Source organism: Carassius auratus, unplaced genomic scaffold (assembly GCF_003368295.1).
Source record: "Carassius auratus strain Wakin unplaced genomic scaffold, ASM336829v1 scaf_tig00215695, whole genome shotgun sequence".
Taxonomy (NCBI): Eukaryota; Metazoa; Chordata; class Actinopteri; order Cypriniformes; family Cyprinidae; genus Carassius; species Carassius auratus.
In genome coordinates, this window is record NW_020528200.1 from 187,032 (window position 1) to 204,643 (window position 17,612).

The 17,612-nt window shown below is 38.5% G+C and overlaps 1 protein-coding gene across 1 annotated transcript; it reads left to right on the forward strand.

Moving 5' to 3' along the window:
• The first annotated feature begins 425 nt into the window (after nt 1-425).
• LOC113095373 (CD209 antigen-like protein C) lies at nt 426-15,548 on the forward strand. The gene is made up of 4 exons (XM_026260891.1): nt 426-585; nt 1,844-2,130; nt 2,198-2,307; nt 14,937-15,548. The coding sequence occupies exons 1-4, from the start codon at nt 483-485 to the stop codon at nt 15,073-15,075; spliced, it is 639 nt and encodes a 212-aa protein (XP_026116676.1). The 5' UTR covers nt 426-482; the 3' UTR covers nt 15,076-15,548.
• Nucleotides 15,549-17,612: the final 2,064 nt, after the last annotated feature.

The following is a 17,612-nucleotide window of genomic DNA, read 5'->3' on the forward strand; positions in this document are numbered from 1 at the left end:
ACAGATCTTATTTTAAATGTGTAATCAGTGATCATAACGTCTAAATATAAGTTACATGGTAAAGAGTGGATGAATGTTCTAACTTGATCCTGTCTTTTATCTTTAAAGTAGTCCAGATTGATATATCCTTGAAAGCTGCTGGATTTTGAGCTTTTGGGCTGGAAATCGCCAATCCAATCTGGCAACAATGGCTGCTTTGTTTTTTGCATCATTAATATAAAGGTCCAGTTTGGCCTGTTTAAGACAGTTTGAGTCCATTTGAGTGTTCTCAGACTCATCTGGTTGGCTTCTGCAGCTGATAACATGTGGCTCAGTGTACAACACTCAAGCATAGCAGCACGGTTCTGCAGAGAGTTTTTAAGTGTGAACTTTATTCTTGTCAAAGGCCAGTGTGAAATTAATTCACTTCCTGTGTAGGCATAGAACTAGTCATTGTTCTTAAGAACAGCTTATCTATGAAGAAGAACTATCATCAGTGAATAATGGAATCAGGGGGAATTTATGAAAATGTTAAACACAGAGATGTTCAGAAAACAACTAAACCTCAGAGTCACAGCCAGGATGAAGGAAAGGATCTAAAACACAGTAAGAAAATAAATTACTTTAAAGCACAAATGGTGTTATTAATAGTGTCGATAATGTGGAAGTTAATGGTTAAATAGTCAAGTCAAGTCACCTTTATTTATATAGCGATTTAAACAAAATACATTGCGTCAAAGCAACTGAACAACATTCATTAGGAAAACAGTGTGTCAATAATGCAAAGTGACAGTTAAAGGCAGTACAACTACAACAAATACAACTTTAAGTATTTATTCTAAGAAAAACATGTGACCCTGGACCACAAAACCAGTCTTAAGTCGGTTGCACTTTATTTTACAGTACGTGTACTGACATGTACTTATAGTGTACTTACAGTGTATTTATCTAAGAAAGTTCTGGTAATACAAGGTAACTACATGGGGTAGGGTTAGGTTTAGGGGTAGGTTCAGGGTTAGTACCTAGTTATTACATAGTTATTGTAATTACTATAATAAGTACATAGTATGTACATGAGGAACAGGACTGTAAAATAAAGTGCTACTCTTAAGTCTCTGGGGTATATTTTTAGCAATAGCCAAAAAAACAACAACATTGTTTTGGTCAAAAAAAAAAAATGTATGCCAAAAAATCTTTAGGATATTAGGTAAACATCATGTTCCATGAAGATATTTTGTAAATTTCCTACTGTAAATATATAAAAACGTTTTTGATTAGTAATATGCATTTCTAAGAACTTCATTTGGACAACTTTATAGGTGATTTTCTCAGTATATCGATTTTTTGGCTCCCTCAGATTCCAGATTTTCAAATAGTTGTATCTCAGACAAATATTGTAAAATTAAAATTGAAACTTAAGACTGGATTTGTGGTCAACGTTCCCACATTTATTTTAAATATATCAAAATATAATTATTTTCTTGCTAATTTGTCTAATAATGTTCTTATTTGGATCTTTTACCTTAAACCAACATTGTTACTGTATATATCAGGGATCGACAACCATTTCGGCATGATGTGACATTTTTTTTTTTTTTTTCTGGTTAACCACTGTGCCAACACCCATAGCCCATAGCAAGTTAATTCTCACACTTTAATAGTATTTATAGCTCCTAACAGGCTGTGTGACTATGAGAAGTTAACTCATTTCCACGATTGTTGTAGGTTGCCAAGCCCTGCTGTATAGCAATGTTTGTCTTATAAAAGATAATAAAAACTCTACAACATTATTTAAAGATAAAGACTGATTATTAATGTCTAGTAATATGATGGGTATTCATTAATATTTGTGTGTTTTGGTCAGTAGGAAGTAGATGTTTGGTGTTGATCACAGTGAGTCTGGCGCTCATTTGTGTTCTTCTGCTGGTCTTCATCATACTGCAGCAGACCACCATCACAGCAGAGAGAGACCTGATAAAGAGTTACAAGAGCACAGTTGAAGAGTTCAATCAAACTATCAACAGATACAAAAATCTGTGTGGTCCAGTTTGTTATTTCATAGCCAATGAGTTGAAGAGCTGGTCTGACAGCAGGCAGTACTGCAGGGATCATGGTGCTGATCTGGTCATTATCAACACTGAAGAGAAGCAGGTGAGTTTGTTTGTGTGTCTGTCAGTGAATGAGTGCAATTACATTCATTATTTTTTTTCACACACAGAGGTTCATATCTTCATATATGAAAGATGTTGACAGAGCGTGGATTGGTTTATCTGACAGAGAGCAGGAGGGCAACATGACATGGGTGAATAATTCAACACTGAATCAAGGGTAAGAACTAAAACATTCACGAGAATTAATTGTGGGTTGATTTGTTGGCAGGAACTGTTTGCACCTCTTGTGTAGTACATTGTAATGTAATAGTAACAACATATTCAGTGTGTATGATCATATCTATTAAACATTGTCCTCCAACCAAAAATGACCCTGTAGCCTAGGTTGTAACGATGAGCCTTATAAGTCGAATTACATAAATTTAAAATGGGATCAGATCAAACTGTGTGAGGAATTAGAGTGTTTAAAAAGATACATCCTCAGTCCAGCTTTTGGTCAAAGACCAAATTTATTATGAATTCACCAATTCATATAAAGACATACACACATTAAAATGGTTAAGAGGAATAAAATGGCTGAGACATCATGAAAACCTATTAGAACTCAAATACATAATAAATAAAATAATTAAAATAAATTGAGCAGGTTAAAACATGTTCTGTGTGACAGTGTCACAACGTCTGTCAAGACTCTTTCTCGTCACCGTCTTCAGCTGGTGTGGCCGTCTTCTGTGAGTGTTGTGTTTGTTTGGTGCCATGTGCTTTGTCCTGTCTCTTTTCTTACGCTGCCCATCTGGTTACCTCATTAGTGTTTTAGTTGCTACACCTGTGTTTCTCCCTTGCTCCCGGACTCATTTACCTTCACTCCGCACACCTGTCTCTCAACCACACATAGCTGTTGCTCATTTCTCGTCTCACACACCACTCTGTCTGGCTGTATTAATTGTCATTTGTATATGTCCTGGTTATTCGTGTGTGCATTACAGCTTGTTCCCTGTGATTTGTTTCTGTTTTGTTTTTGCCGTGTTGGCCTTTTGGTTTTGTTCTAATTAAAAGATTCTTCCCTGCATTTAGACCCAGACCCTGTTCTTTCCACAGTGACGTTCCCTCCGCACCGTAATATTTCTTTTGTTTAATAACGAAACCAACAAAAGAACAGAAGTCCAGATATACAAGTGTTTCTCATTAGTCCTTACACACATCTTCCTAATACCCTGGGCTTCCTTTAAAGACACATACAAAATCTTCTGACACCGTCCACTTTTAAGAATTTGCTATAACATTTTATGTTACAGGTTTAACTGTATCAAAACATTACCATGAACATATATTTACTCTGTGCATTAGAACAAGACTGTGTTTTAAAGAATCAGCTTAAGCTCTCTTAAACAATCAAATGTTCCATGATTTACAGACTTAATATGCATGCTGACTCACTAGTCATAATGTTTCTTACACTTACTAACATTTACTTTCACTTTACTTTAATGACTAACCTTGATATTGAACACTGTGTTAACCACAATTTTTACACTACTTGTAAGACATAATGCATTACAAATTAAGTTTCTCAGCTGGTTTACTCACTCAACCAGACCTTGTTACCCTCCACCCTTCACAAGTCTGTATAGGCAGTGAGTCATTTGTTCAAAGGGTGTCCTGATCATGTAGGAGCACTCTGTTGCACTTTGTCTCAATACTGTTGCTGGAGTCCTCCACTGTTTTTTTTTTTTCTCACTCCACTTGATGCATGTGGGGTCATTCTGTTGCTTTGTAAAGCTTATACTGGGTCTTTTTGCCGTAGGATGGCTTTTGCTGACTGGACTGCACGTTCTGCATGTCCATTTCTTGAGGGGTGATGTGGGCTTGATGTTAAATACATAAAGTCAAACTCATGGCTAAATGAGTAGTTGTTTTGCTCCTGAATTGGCTGCCATTATCCAAAACGATTACTTCTGGCATGCTGAATTGTGCAAATGTTGCTTTGAGCTTGATGACAACTTGTTCAGCTGTGGTGTTCGATAAGTGTAGGACTTCCAAGAATCTGTAATAATAGTCAGAGAGTACAATGTAGTTTTTACCTTTGTTCACATAAATCTAACCCCATGGTCTATCAGGTAAGGGAGTTGGGCTCAGAGGTTCTTTTCTCTGTGTTTTCCTGTGTTCGCAGCAGAATTCACATTTTTAGTTCAGATAGTCCTGGCCACCGTATGGATGTCTGTGCTCTCTCCCTACATTTGGTCAAGCCCAGGTGTCCTTCATGTATTCGCTCAGTAATTTATCCTTGAAGAAATTATAGCCTCAGACATTTCACACTTGAATGCATGAAAGTCTCTTGCCGAGGGATGCTTCACTCTCTGCAATTTCTCATCTTTTTGCATTGCATCTCAAATTTAATTTAATTTTTTCCTTTTTAAGCAGGAAGGCTGTCAAAGGCTGATCTGTTGGCTTCGCAATAAGGTGTCTGCTACAAAAATAGTTTCACCTGGAGCATACTCAGCTGTCACATTGAATCTCACTAGTCTGAGCAAATGTCTTTGGCATCTGATCGGTACATTGTCCAAATCTTTACAGTATATCAAAGGAACCAGCGGCTTGTGTCATGTAATAAGTTTGAAATGCCCCATTCCACTCGGATATTTGCTTAAATGTTCACATGCCCAGACTCTTGCAAGACACTCTTTCTCTATCTGTGCATACTTACATTCAGCATTAGTGAGGGTTCATGAACAGTATGCAACAGGTTCCCAGCAGTCTCCATGTTGCTGGAGTAGAAAGTTCAGCCAAGTATGGTGACCCATACTCAGAATATGTGCTCTGCATTTATCCCATCTGAAGTGCGCACACACACAATGCAGTGAACACACACACACACTGTGAACACACACCCGGAGCAGTGGGCAGCCATTTATGCTGCGGCGCCCGGGAAGCAGTTGGGGGTTCGATGCCTTGCTCAAGGGCACCTAAGTCGTGGTATCGAAGGTGGAGAGAAAACTGTACATTCACATGCACTCCCCCCACCTCCAATTCCTGCCGGCCCGAGACTCAGCTCACAACCTTTCGATTGCGAGTCCGAGTTGCTAACCGTTAGGCCACGACTTCCCCTCAGCTAGCACTCCTCCCAAGCCATAACTGCTTGCATCACCAGAAACAGCTGTTGGCTTCTTTCCATCATAAGATGACAATACTGGCAATGTCATGAGAGCTTCCTTTAGTTGTTGAAATGCTTGGTCCTGGGCTGAGTCCCAAGTTCATGCTGTTTCAGTTCTTAAAATGTTGTATAGTGGGCCTTCCAGTGTTGCCAAGTGGAATATAAAGTACAGACCAAAAGGTTGGCACACCTTCTCATTCAAAGAGTTTTCTTTATTTTCATGACTATGAAAATTGTAGAAAATTGTAGATTTAGCTCACACCTAAACCATCTCGATTGGGTTCAGGTCCGGTGACTGTGAAGGCCAGGTCATCTGGCGCAGCACCCCATCACTCTCCTTCTTGGTCAAATAGCCCTTGATGCCTTCAGTGTGATGCTACAATTTTCATAGTCATGAAAATAAAGAAAACTCTTTGAATGAGAAGGTGTGTCCAAACTTTTGGTCTGTACTGTATATCTGCCCATGTAGTTAATTAGGGGTGGTGAAAAAAATCGATTATTGATTAATCGCGAGTATGTTATGGACGAGTATGAATCGATTATTAAATTTTCAAAAATCGATTTTTTTATATATTTTTTTGCATTATTTTATTTTGTGAAAAAATGTATACCGGGAGTTGAACGTCACAATTTCCAGTTAGCAAGCAGCCAGAGCAGGTGTGTAAAATGGAAAAACCAGGAGAGAGGTGATACTGAAAGTGAAAGTATAGCCCTACACCAAGCACAAACGGTGAATCCTTTGCCCAATGTAAATGGTCCTTTGCCAAATGTCAGAGGTGTGAACAATGTTTGCAGGGGTCGGAGTGTTCATTGCGAAATTAGCAGGCGTGTTATTGTTGCGGGGACAAGGCGGGAGATTTTTTCTGCTCTAGACATATTTGTCTTCTGACCGCACCTCTCCGCATTTCGCGGGGACAGTATTGTAGTGGAGACTTTGTCTAATGCCACTGGGTATGTTAGACGAGGTCAAAGTATTCATAGGACAGTTAGGAGGCAAGGTGGAGAGTAGCAATGACACTGACAGTAGTCCGAGCTGTGCACACTCGGCGCGTGCGCGAGGTAGATCTGGCCTCGCTGCTCATAGCAGAAGCAGAGGCGATGTGACCAGGCGGCAAGGAAGTCGACTGGAAGTTGAAGTCGGGTGGGGGCTGCCATCTTGTAGCAGAACTTCACTTGCGTTAGCATTCCCATTGACTCCCATTAATTTTGGCGTCACTTTGACAGTGAATAACTTTACATCTGAGGCATTTAAAGACTCCGTTTGTCCATTATCTATTTCTAAAGATACATGACAATGTATAAAGGGCTCCATTACCTTCTATGTTACATTATGGCCCCGATTAAACAGTTTTTGTAAAAAATAGGCTAACGATTGCGTCATAACCACTCGACTCTCTGTCGCATTACCGTACAGACAAGAGGAGAAGCTCGCAGACAATTAACTTAATATGGCGTACTGGCGTTACATTTTAAAATACTATACAAAATAATTAATCAGAATACTTACTCCTGCTCACTCACGCCAAAGAACTCCCCGCTCAAGCTCGCCGTCTCTGCAAGATTATCGATGGCAGTTTGCACGCACAGCCACTTAAAAGATTTACATCTGTCAGACAGGTTGCTGACGTCGTCAAGCTTCGTTTGAGTCTGCGCGTCAGAAACGGAAGTGCTAAAAAACGCTAAAAACAGGCTTCACTTGTCTCAATTGAGTTCCAATGGGGTCGCTGTGTCCATTTCTTTTACTGTCTATGGATGTGACACAGGGCATAGATTTTGAACTAAAAAGGTCTTGTCTACTTGTGTTTGTGTGTCATATGAATAATATATATGTGCCCCATACATGGAATCAGAGTGCCTGCTGCATGTAGTAAACTGAAAATCCCAACCGCTACATGTATTCTGTTTGTTTCTACCATTTATTAGTAATGATTTACACAGTTTGTTTACTACTTACTGTTGTGAAATGGAAAATCAATAATCGCTAATCGAGAATCGTTAATAATCGAAAATCGACTGTAATAGAATCGGGACTTCAATAATTGTAATCGAATCGAATCGGGAAATCAGACAGATTAACCACCCCTATAGTTAATCATCCCCAGAACTCTCTTAAACTCTTAAATTATTTGGGGCTTTCAGTTCAGTGATAGCTTTGACTTTCTCTAGGTCTGCTCGGACTCCATTCTCGTTAACTACCTGTCCCTGGAAATATAGCTCACTTTGTCAGATCTTACATTTGTCTTTGTTTAACCTCAGGCCAATGGGGTCTTCCATTGTTTCCGCTTCAGTCATTTGTAATTTTCTTGCATGGACGCTCCATATATGATGACATCATCCAAGTACACTTGGACTCCTTCCAAGCCATACAATAGCTCTTTCATTTTCTGCTGAAAGATATTAGTTGCAATGCTGAAGCCAAAAGGAAGTCTTTTAAATAAGTACCTGGCAAATGGCGAGATGAAAGTTGTTAACTGGCTGCTCTCAGGATGCAGTGGTATCTGCAAAAAACCACTTGCAGCATCTAGCGATCTAATTTCTTTTGCACCTGCTAGTTTTGCGAGAATTTCATCTGTTGTTGGCAGCGTGAATCGTTCTCTTTTGATGTTTCCATTCAGTCTTTTCAGGTCTACACATATACAAACCTGTCCACTGGGTTTGATAACAGGCACTATAGGTGCACATCACTGTGTTGGTTTGGTGACTCTTTCAATCACACCACTTGCTTCCATCCTTTCTAGTTCTTCTTTTACTTTCTGAAGCAGTGGCATTTTCTGCAAAATCACAGTTTTCTGACAACTCGTACAGTGAACTAATAAATGTCTTCAGCTTTTTTGAACTGTGAAACTGTGCCTTCTCGTGTATGACGTTGGTCTGCTGCATGGAATAGTCATCGTACTTCTTCAAAACGGTCTTAAAATCATCTTCTTTTGTTCTTTCATTGAAAACGAATGATTTGTAAATATTTTCTGCCTTGATTCCCATCACGTAAATCAATGTACTCACTTGGATGGTTCCATCCTCTTCTGTGAGTTTGGCAGCCGTTTTGTATCTAACTAAATGCAGCCACCATGATGGCCATTCTCCCCGCTTATCGAATGTAGAGTTGTATGGCAGTTTGAAAAGTGGCATTTTCGGTAAGGTAGTTATCTTTTTACATGGCCACTTCTGACACCATGTCAAGAAAGGAGGCAGATGATGATTCTTTCATTAGTTTAATAACTAAACCAACAAAAGAACAGAGGTCCAGAAAAAAAGTATTATTCATTAGTCCTTATGTTACATTACATGCCTCTTCCTCTTACCCAGGCTTCCCTTAAAGACACATACACACTCTTCTGACAAGGTTGTTTGTGCAAACACCTTATTATGGCCTATATTTACATTTTAAAGTTTAGCGAAAGGGTCTATAAGGCAGTGGAGTGGGTAGAGAAAGGGGATGTAATGAGAGAAAATATGAAGAGTGGAACAGGTAGAATAGGAGATGTGAGAAAAGAGGAGAGCAGAAGGAAAGGGAGAAGGGATGAGTAGAGAGAGGAAGTCATTGATGTAATGGAAAGAGCAAGAGCAGAAACTGTGAGAAGACATGGACATAGAGGAAATGTACAACAGGGTGGAAGAGGTGGAAGGAGCGGTAGAAGGTGCAGATGAATTTCAGTTTAAATCAGAGTTACCCAAACTGACCATCTAAGAAGTCATGGCCTCTCCTTTAGAAAAGCTGGGGGGAAATTGACTATGTCAATACACTTATAAAGGGTTAAACTATGACTGTTGATTATTTCGATTTTTAGTCCTTCTGGGACAACTTCTATTATTTATTGTAAATGTCCAAATATTTTTCAGAATTTAAGTTTGAGATCATTCAGGTGGACAATTAAGATTCTTTTTTAATGGAAAAGGAGCATTGTTGACATGGTATTCCAAAAAAAAACATCACCAGCCACAAAGAAAGAGGCCATGGAGATGTTTTTATTATTATTATTATTATTTTATTTTTTATTTTTTTGGCTGAACTTAAGCAGTTCTGCAAAATAGAGTGGGCAGAGTGGGCAAAAACAAAGCTGTACAAAACTGATCTCAGGTTATAAAAAGCATTGCTTTGCAGATTTTGTTGCTACCAGACCACAACCAGAGGTGATCAAAGGTCACATGACCGTACAATATTATCATTATAACAATAATAATACCAAAACAATGACATATCAACCAAGGGGAAAAACAAAGGAATAAATAAATAAACATATGAAGCAATTCTCAATGTATAATTAAATAACATTAATTAATATTGCCTACGTACATAAATTCAACTAATAACCACAAAACATGTCCTATATATAAATAGATATCTTGCGTTTAAAGAAATGTACGAATATCAAAGTTCTCATTTAATCCTCTAGGCCAGGGGTTCTCAAAGTCTACTTTTAAAGGTCCACATCTGAATTTTCATCAGTGTCAAAGGACCAAAACTTTTGGTTATCACAAAACTTGTTTTTAATAAGCATGCATAACATTCATTACTTATCAGCACAAGTGCCTTTTGCTTTCAGAATACATTGATAACAACTGCAAATGTAGCAAAAATTTTTATTTAAGAGTCAGCATTAAATGGAACAAAACACAACAAGAAGTTGGCCAAAAGTAACAATGGTGCAAAATACAATGCAGTCTAACGTGAGAAATGGCGCTGTCTGTCTTCCATCAGATGCTTTAACTTGTGTCATAAAAGGTGTGATTGCTAGAGTCACTGGCCTAAATGTTCGTTAGTCAAGCTGCTGCAGTATGAGTTCTTCACAACATTCATGGATGAGAATGCTCTCTGTAGGTTAGGGAACTTTCATTTGTTTTTGTTTTTTACATCGTCACAGTCCGCTTCCCGTAAAGACACGTTTTCCTGCAATTTAATTAGTTCAGTCTGCAGAGATGCCATGTTTGACCATGGGAAGTAGTTCTTGGTTTCTTTTTAAAAAAAATAAACATTCTTGACCAGGAATGGAGATTGAATGCAGAGCAGTACTTGTCTGCCAACATTGAAGCCCTCAAAGCGCTTCCTGAAATTTTCAGCTAGATTCTCCAAAAAGGAAAGTTGGTGAAGTGGAGTGGGTAGAGAAAGGGGATGTAATGAGAGAAAATATGAAGGGTGGAACAGGTAGAAAGAGATGAGCAAATAGGAGAATGTGAGAAAAGAGGAGAGCAGAAGGAAAGGGAGAAGAGATGAGTAGAGAGAGGAAGTCATTGATGTAATGGAAAGAGCAAGACATGGGCAACATTCTTGACCAGGAATGGAGATTGAATGCAGAACAGTACTTATCTGCCAACACTGAAGCCCTCAAAGCGCTTCCTGAAAATTTCAGCTAGATTCTCCAAAAAGGAAAGTTGGTGATGATGGTGATTGCCATTACTCTGCTGGAGAAGAGTTGGAAAGTGTATATGTGGCCCTTCATCCTTCTTGAAGATCGTTCCCGGTTACTTAACTGTAACCTTGTTCTTTGAGAAAGTGGAATGAGATGCTGCGCTGCTCATCGCATTGGGAAATGTCTTATCCGTGACCAGTTGTGAATAATGTGTGTAACACATCGATAGAATTGTCCCGGTGGAAATATAGCCTCGGTTGATGACATCATCGGGGCGCGCCCGCAACACTGGGCTATGAATAGATAAGCCACAGGTGCATCAGCAGGACATTTTGTCTGAAGAGCAGTCCTGGGACACATTCAGCACGGCAACGCAGCATCTCGTTAGCTATACACTCTTTAACTATCTCTGCATCAGAGTATGGCTTCTGGTTTTTGCCTGGTAAACTACCCAGGTCACCCTAAAAGATGATTCTGTAGCTTTTTCTTGCTGTGTCAGAACTCTTACAAGCAACTTGTTTGTTGATTCATTAAAATACTTGAGCTGTCGTAGGTTTGCTGTCCTCGCCTCTGTATTTTGTGTATTTTGCCTTTCAAAATGTCTTTGTCAAACAGAACGGTTTTGTGTTGGATTTGGGCAAAATGAATGCATACCTCTCTGCCCAATCATATTTGACAACTCTATTTTCTTTGTCAACTTTTCTTTTCCTCGTAATGGACATCCTCAAACCAAACACTCACTGCGGTCAAGGTAAAGTGTCGCCCAATTACATCAAACGTCATACGCTCAATGAATGCCATGACAACAATGTCATGCATAAAAACCTTTAATAACTTGTCTTCGCTATAATTTCAGACCATCTCCAAAAACATATTAAAAACTACATAAATGATTTTCAAGTTTTGCATGTATTTATCTACTGTAGCATTCCCAACTGAACAGATGCACTTTACTCTCAAGTACTGATGATTACAAAGGGTTTAATCTTCAAAAAACACCATAAGAGCAGAATAAAACAAACAATGCTCCATCCTAGGTCTGTATGGACAGCATAAGGTTCATTGTCTCCTCCTAAAATCACCTGTTTTGGTGCCAAAGCCTTTGGACAGCTGGAGCCTATCAGGAGACCAACCTCACAATCCTGCAGAGGTGGAATTTTATCCACTATTGTAGAGAGATGCTTCCAATGTCGTGTCGTGTCATGTCGTACTGTGTCACAAGTAAGTATATGAGTACAGTGCACTGGAATGGAGTCCTTTGTGTAGGCTGGGAGCAGGATGAGGTCAATGGAGGGGCTGTACCCTCTTACTTTGAGACCTGACAGCCTTTCACTCGGCATGACAACATCCTTTGTGGTCATAGTTGTCAACTTTAGTCTCACAGGAAAGGAGACAGCTTGTAACTTGATGCTCAGCTCTCTGTCGATGAACACAGTATCACTCTGGGTGTCAAGCAGAGCATAAACAAGTTTTTTCAGAGCCTGGTTCCTCTCAGTTGATACCCACACTGGCACGATCACTGAAGAATTGGTGGATGGCTCATTATTCTCTACTTTGTGAGACGTAGATGTAGTTGTCTCTGTGTCACCTTGGTTCGAAACCGATGCAGAGTTGACTTTCTTTGTATAATTTTCATCATGTAGACACATTGGATGTCTACCTCTACAGGTGTCACAGGACAGATGGTAACCATAGCAGAGTTTGTTATCCTTCACATATTTCCGTTTTTCTTCTAATGATTTTTCCACAAATTTAGGACAGTTGTGAATCTAATGCTTGCTGTCCTTGCAGAAGAAACAAATTTTGAAATTCCCTTTAGTTGGCCTTTATTAGTTTTTCTGTGGCTGTTTGAATCTGAGGTACAAGGAGCACTGAAGGATAGGATTACAAGTAATCTCTGCTTCCATTTTCATGAAGATCACAAAATCTATAAACTTTGGAAAGTCATGAGTCTAAGTCAGTATCTGCGTGACCTGACGGTTCCAATGTGCTTCTGCCCAATCTGGTAATTTGTGTACAAGTTTCTGATTTTCATCACAATAATTTAATAGTTCAAGCCCTTTGACATGAGGCATAGCTAGATGACATGCATTAAAGAAGTTAGATAATTCTCTGAAACCTTTAGCATCCCTTGGATGAATCTTAGGCCATTTGGCTAGTTTTTCCCTGAATGCCTTTTGTAGATCAAATGGCTGTCCTTACCGTTGGTTCAGCTTGTTCCACACATCATTATAAGCCTCATTATCATTCCTGTAGAAGATACCACTAAGACACTTACGAGCTGGACTGCCAATGTACCTTTTTAAATAGTGCATTTTGTCAGCAGAAGTAATGGCCCTTACATCAATGAGCGACACAAATGCAGCCTTCCACTCAATGAACTGGATAGGATCACCGTTGAACACAGTTGGTTCTGTTGTAGGCATCCTGTTCAGAGCTATGCTATTTTGGACAGCTTGAGCGAGATAAGATACATCAGATTTTAAAGGTGAGGATTTTGCTGTAATGTCAGTAGGATGCATTGCTGTGATGTTGGTAGGACACTGAATAGGAAATGGAACCACATTTAAATCTGAAGAATGAATGCTGTCTTCTTCTTCCCTTGTATCAAGAAGCGCTACCATTTTGCTCTCACCAAAGTCTGTTTTTAGCTCTTTCTTGTGTTGCGAGTCAGGACCTTCCATTGTTCTTACAGCTGAATGAATCTTTTGTCCTTTTTAAGGGCCTCACTTTCTTTATATACATGCATATTTTCCATGGGTTTCCATCAGAGTGGTGAAGCACGTCCTCTTCCATTCCATTCTAAGGGGCGTCCATGTGCTGATCTGGTTCTTTATTTTCAGAAGCATCCATTTTCTTTAAAGAAGTGCCAACGAATTAGATCATCACACAAAATCCTTTGGTCATTAAACACCTTTTAGATGTGTGGTGGGACTGATGAGGTGAAGCTGTTGTTTTTTTCTACGTAGGAAAAGCACTTACTCTCCAGAGTAAGAGCCAGCTCTCACTGTAGCATTCCCAGCTGAACAGATACACTTTACTCTTAGAAACTGATGTTTAATCTTCAAAAAACACTGTAGACATCTAAATTATAAATAAATGTCCAAAACAAATCTATACACAAACAGATACACAGTTGCAATCTGATTGGCCTACATCATAAATTGTGTGAAAGAATTTAGCAAGTGAAATGGACATCACTGATATTCGAAACTTGCATATATGCTAACAACCAGCTAAGCGTTAGTTAATAGCTTCCAAAGAGATTGCTAACATAAACACTTCAAAGTATTTCAAAGTTTACCAAACAGCATGAAATTAAAACGGTACCTTGTGCCCTTCATCAGCCAGGAGCTAAGAGATAGGGAGAAACCTTGTAAGCTTATACCTGTAGAGCATGCACCCAAAAGTTCATTCTTCTTTTCTGGTAACGTAAATCAGAATGACGCTTCACATACGAAAAAGTGCGCCAATGTACACACACCACACTACTTCAATTCCTTTTTTACACTTAAAAATATAAGCATGTGTCAAGAAACACTCTTGAAAATCAAACAGGAACACAATGTCCACATTAAGCACTATGCGAAAATCACCAGACAACCAATACATAACCAAATAAATAGACATTTGGCTCGACTTAATAATAAAGTGTTTTCTTGACTATTCCATGGCAACACCTCCATCTAAGGCTGGAAGTAAAGGTGTCGACTCACTTCAATGATTATCACTTTGATAAGCAAATATTATTTTGCTGAATAATTTTGACATTCTTCTTTGGTAATTAAATTGTTGAAACATTGCATCTCCAAAGAACCCTAACATGTCTACTAAGTAAAGAGTAACTGCTGGATTTGTTAAGTTTTAGAGGGGTTGTACTCATTTATGTTGTGCACTGTAAATCCAAAAGGCCTCACACTGTAAAATAAATTTGTTGATATCACCTCAACGTGGACACCTCGATGCCTATGTACTGAAGAGTAGAAACTGAGTGTCTTGAATCTGAAAAGTCCTGTGCTACCAGAATGTTTGGATCACAATGTCTAATTGCACATCAACGTTCAGAAATGCGAATTTTCAGAGGTCTGCTAGTCTTACCAATATAACATAAACCACAGGGCAATGGAACAGGTAAATTACATAAGCCATCTTACATGAAATAGTGCCTCAAATTTGTGATTTTACACATGTGAGGATGTGTAAAGTTTGATGTCATATATTTGAAAGTATGCTACTTTGTGTATTGTTGATTTATAAATTGCTTATTACACTCCTTTTTTTCTTTGTTTGATAATTGGGTCATGATTTGATTTGGGGTCCTGATACTAATTTGACGAATTTGTTCAGGTTTTGGATGGAAGGTGAGCCGAATAACCACGGTGGTGTAGATGAGGACTGTATAGAAATGAGACTTTCGAAAGACAAACTGAATAACTGGAACGATCTGCCATGCTCAATTCAAAGAAAAGGGATTTGTGAGAAATAGGGTCTTATGTTTTTACTTGTGTTATTTTATGGCATCAACCTTATTGTGATTGTATAATTCATTTTTAAGTTTCCTGTTTTTTATAACATGATGTGTTGTGAAACGCATCTGATGTGTTCATGTTATGCTAAATCACAAGCAGCTCTATATTAATATGATCTTATTCTAGTTGTTATCATGTCTCATTTGTTGATCTGAAGTGTTAAGGGGACAATGAAAATAAACTACATTACAAACTACTAACTACATATTGAGTGTCTGTAAAACTGCTTTTGAATTCAATTGCTTTTCTGTTTGAATACAATTTTCAATAACCATCACTAGGATAGTGAACTTGACAATGTGGCTTTCTTTATTTGGGTGCTTCTCAATAGTCAGACTGATGCTTCCTTGTTTCTTCGCTCCTCTGTCCTCGAGCTTGTGACCCAGAAACTGATCAAAGTTATCCATCTTGATGTACATCTCAATTCTCTAATTACACCACGAGGAAGTGAGGGAGGATGCAAAAAATATCTGATGCATATTAATTCACCTCCCCTTCTCATCTGTCAATTTATATTTTTATTTACCTTTGCAGTTTAAATAAAACATTCACGTCATAAATTCAACAGAGCATTTTACTTCATTAATATTTAACATGAATGTCTTTAATAACCAAACTTTAATATAAGGGCAGATCCCCTGAGTCCTGCTTCAAGAAAACCAAGAAACTCAAGAAAATCCCAGTGTACAGTTATATTTTTCTTCTATTCCTCCATCCTAATTTTCTTTCCTTGCTTCCTTCCCTCACATTCTAAGGGGGTGGAGCTAATAGACAAGGAAAATAAGCATGAAATGGAAATGAGGATGCATAAATAAGAAATCAGAAGCATCCTTGTTTGTATCTGCTGTTTTGTTTTATGGGGAGACTTCCTCCAGTCCAGCAGGGCACAGCCGAGAGCAGGTTTATCAGACTGAAGTATCAGAGAGGAAGAGAAACATGAGACCAATGCTGAATCTGAAAGCTCTAAAACGTTCCCTTCGGAGGCAGCATGCCAAGACAGGAAGGTATCAAGGCACGCCCGAATCCATATTCTGCTTTACTTCCCGTCTCCAGAGGTACCTTCTTCTGATCAAATTTTGAAGGCAGCATGGACTTTTGATGTTATTTCTAGCGAGAAATCAGTATTATAGTAATACAATTTTAGTATAGCTTTTATCAAAATCCGTTCTGTTTTGTTGTAGATCATTAAACCGTTATGTCTGAAATCACTTTTATGAGGTGCCCTGATGCAAAAACACTGCCTGCAAATTCATTGCCTTATATGGCAGCGCTGCAACAAGTCAGCTGCGTAGGCTTTTTGGTCACAGCCCAAGTGTCTTTCTGCAACCCCTCATACCCCCCCCCCCCCCAAAAAGGAAGAAACCACCCTGATAGCAAACCACCACTGAATCAATGTAAAAAATAAAAATAAAAAACTGTAAAGAAATTTCAACAAACCACCATTATTGTGACCAGTGTTTGCTTTAGTTGGGCTCTCGACTCTTTGTACTTTAATATTATATTTTCATTGTCTCTTATAACAATGTGTGTATTGCATTTGTTGACACAAGGAAACTAGGATACATTGGGATCAGGTGATGGTGATGGCAATCATTGTGAGGTTATTTAAATAATTGCTTCAAGTGTGTTGTGTAAATAATGTGTGATACTACAGTGTGAAATTTAAGCAGTAATACAGCTCATACTTCTATGAATTAACAGAAAGTACTAAAAATTACTTGTTAAATTGGTGAATCAATCAATGGGACTGTCCTCCCGTTTTTCCATATATTCCCGGAAAGAGGTGTGTTTCTCAAAACAACAACAACAACAATTATTTAAAAGTAAAAAAGGGTAACTATGTTAACAAATAATATGTTTTATGTCTTTATATATATGCTTGATATGTTTCATGTAATCAATGTTTTAATATAATCTTTTTAGCAGATAAAGCTATTAATATGTGTGTAAGATATGTGAAGTTAAGTGTTGAATAAAAGCTTGTTTTATTTGAAATATCTGGGTGTGAATGAAATGTGATTTTCAGTGTCATACGCATGATTAAGAAACTTTATAGATATATTAACAAAATCTGGCAAGTATGGTCCCCACGATAAATTGAAGCATCATGTTCATTTATGCAAAACGCTGATTGGGACAATAGCTTCTGGGATGGACCAGATCAGCTCGCTTCTGAAGCTCCTATGTCTCAAGGCAAACCTCCATTCACCACAAGACCTTTTACCAAAAGACGTCATCCAAATGACAGATCTGCAACCAATCAGGAACACGGTGATTCCTCTCTGCTGTAGACAAGCCAACAAGGAAAACCCCTCTCAACTCAAATGCAAGTAAACAAGGTCTCCTTACTAGCTGGATTTGAATTTGGTCCAGAATTGATTTTAAGCAGTTAATGTAAGCCAATCTCTGCTTTTGTGATTTTATGGTTGTTGGCCCAGATCCGGGCCACACAGTGACTTTTCCCTTGGCCCAAGTACCACAAAGAATGACGGCC

Excerpts from the sequence above, each read along its gene's own strand:
- LOC113095373 (XM_026260891.1), top strand. The coding sequence starts at position 483 with ATGGAATCAGGGGGAATTTATGAAAATGTTAAACACAGAGATGTTCAG. Across the intron at positions 2,131-2,197 it reads TCAACACTGAAGAGAAGCAG|AGGTTCATATCTTCATATAT; the intron begins GTGAGTTTGTTT and ends TTTCACACACAG. Across the intron at positions 2,308-14,936 it reads AATTCAACACTGAATCAAGG|GTTTTGGATGGAAGGTGAGC; the intron begins GTAAGAACTAAA and ends GAATTTGTTCAG.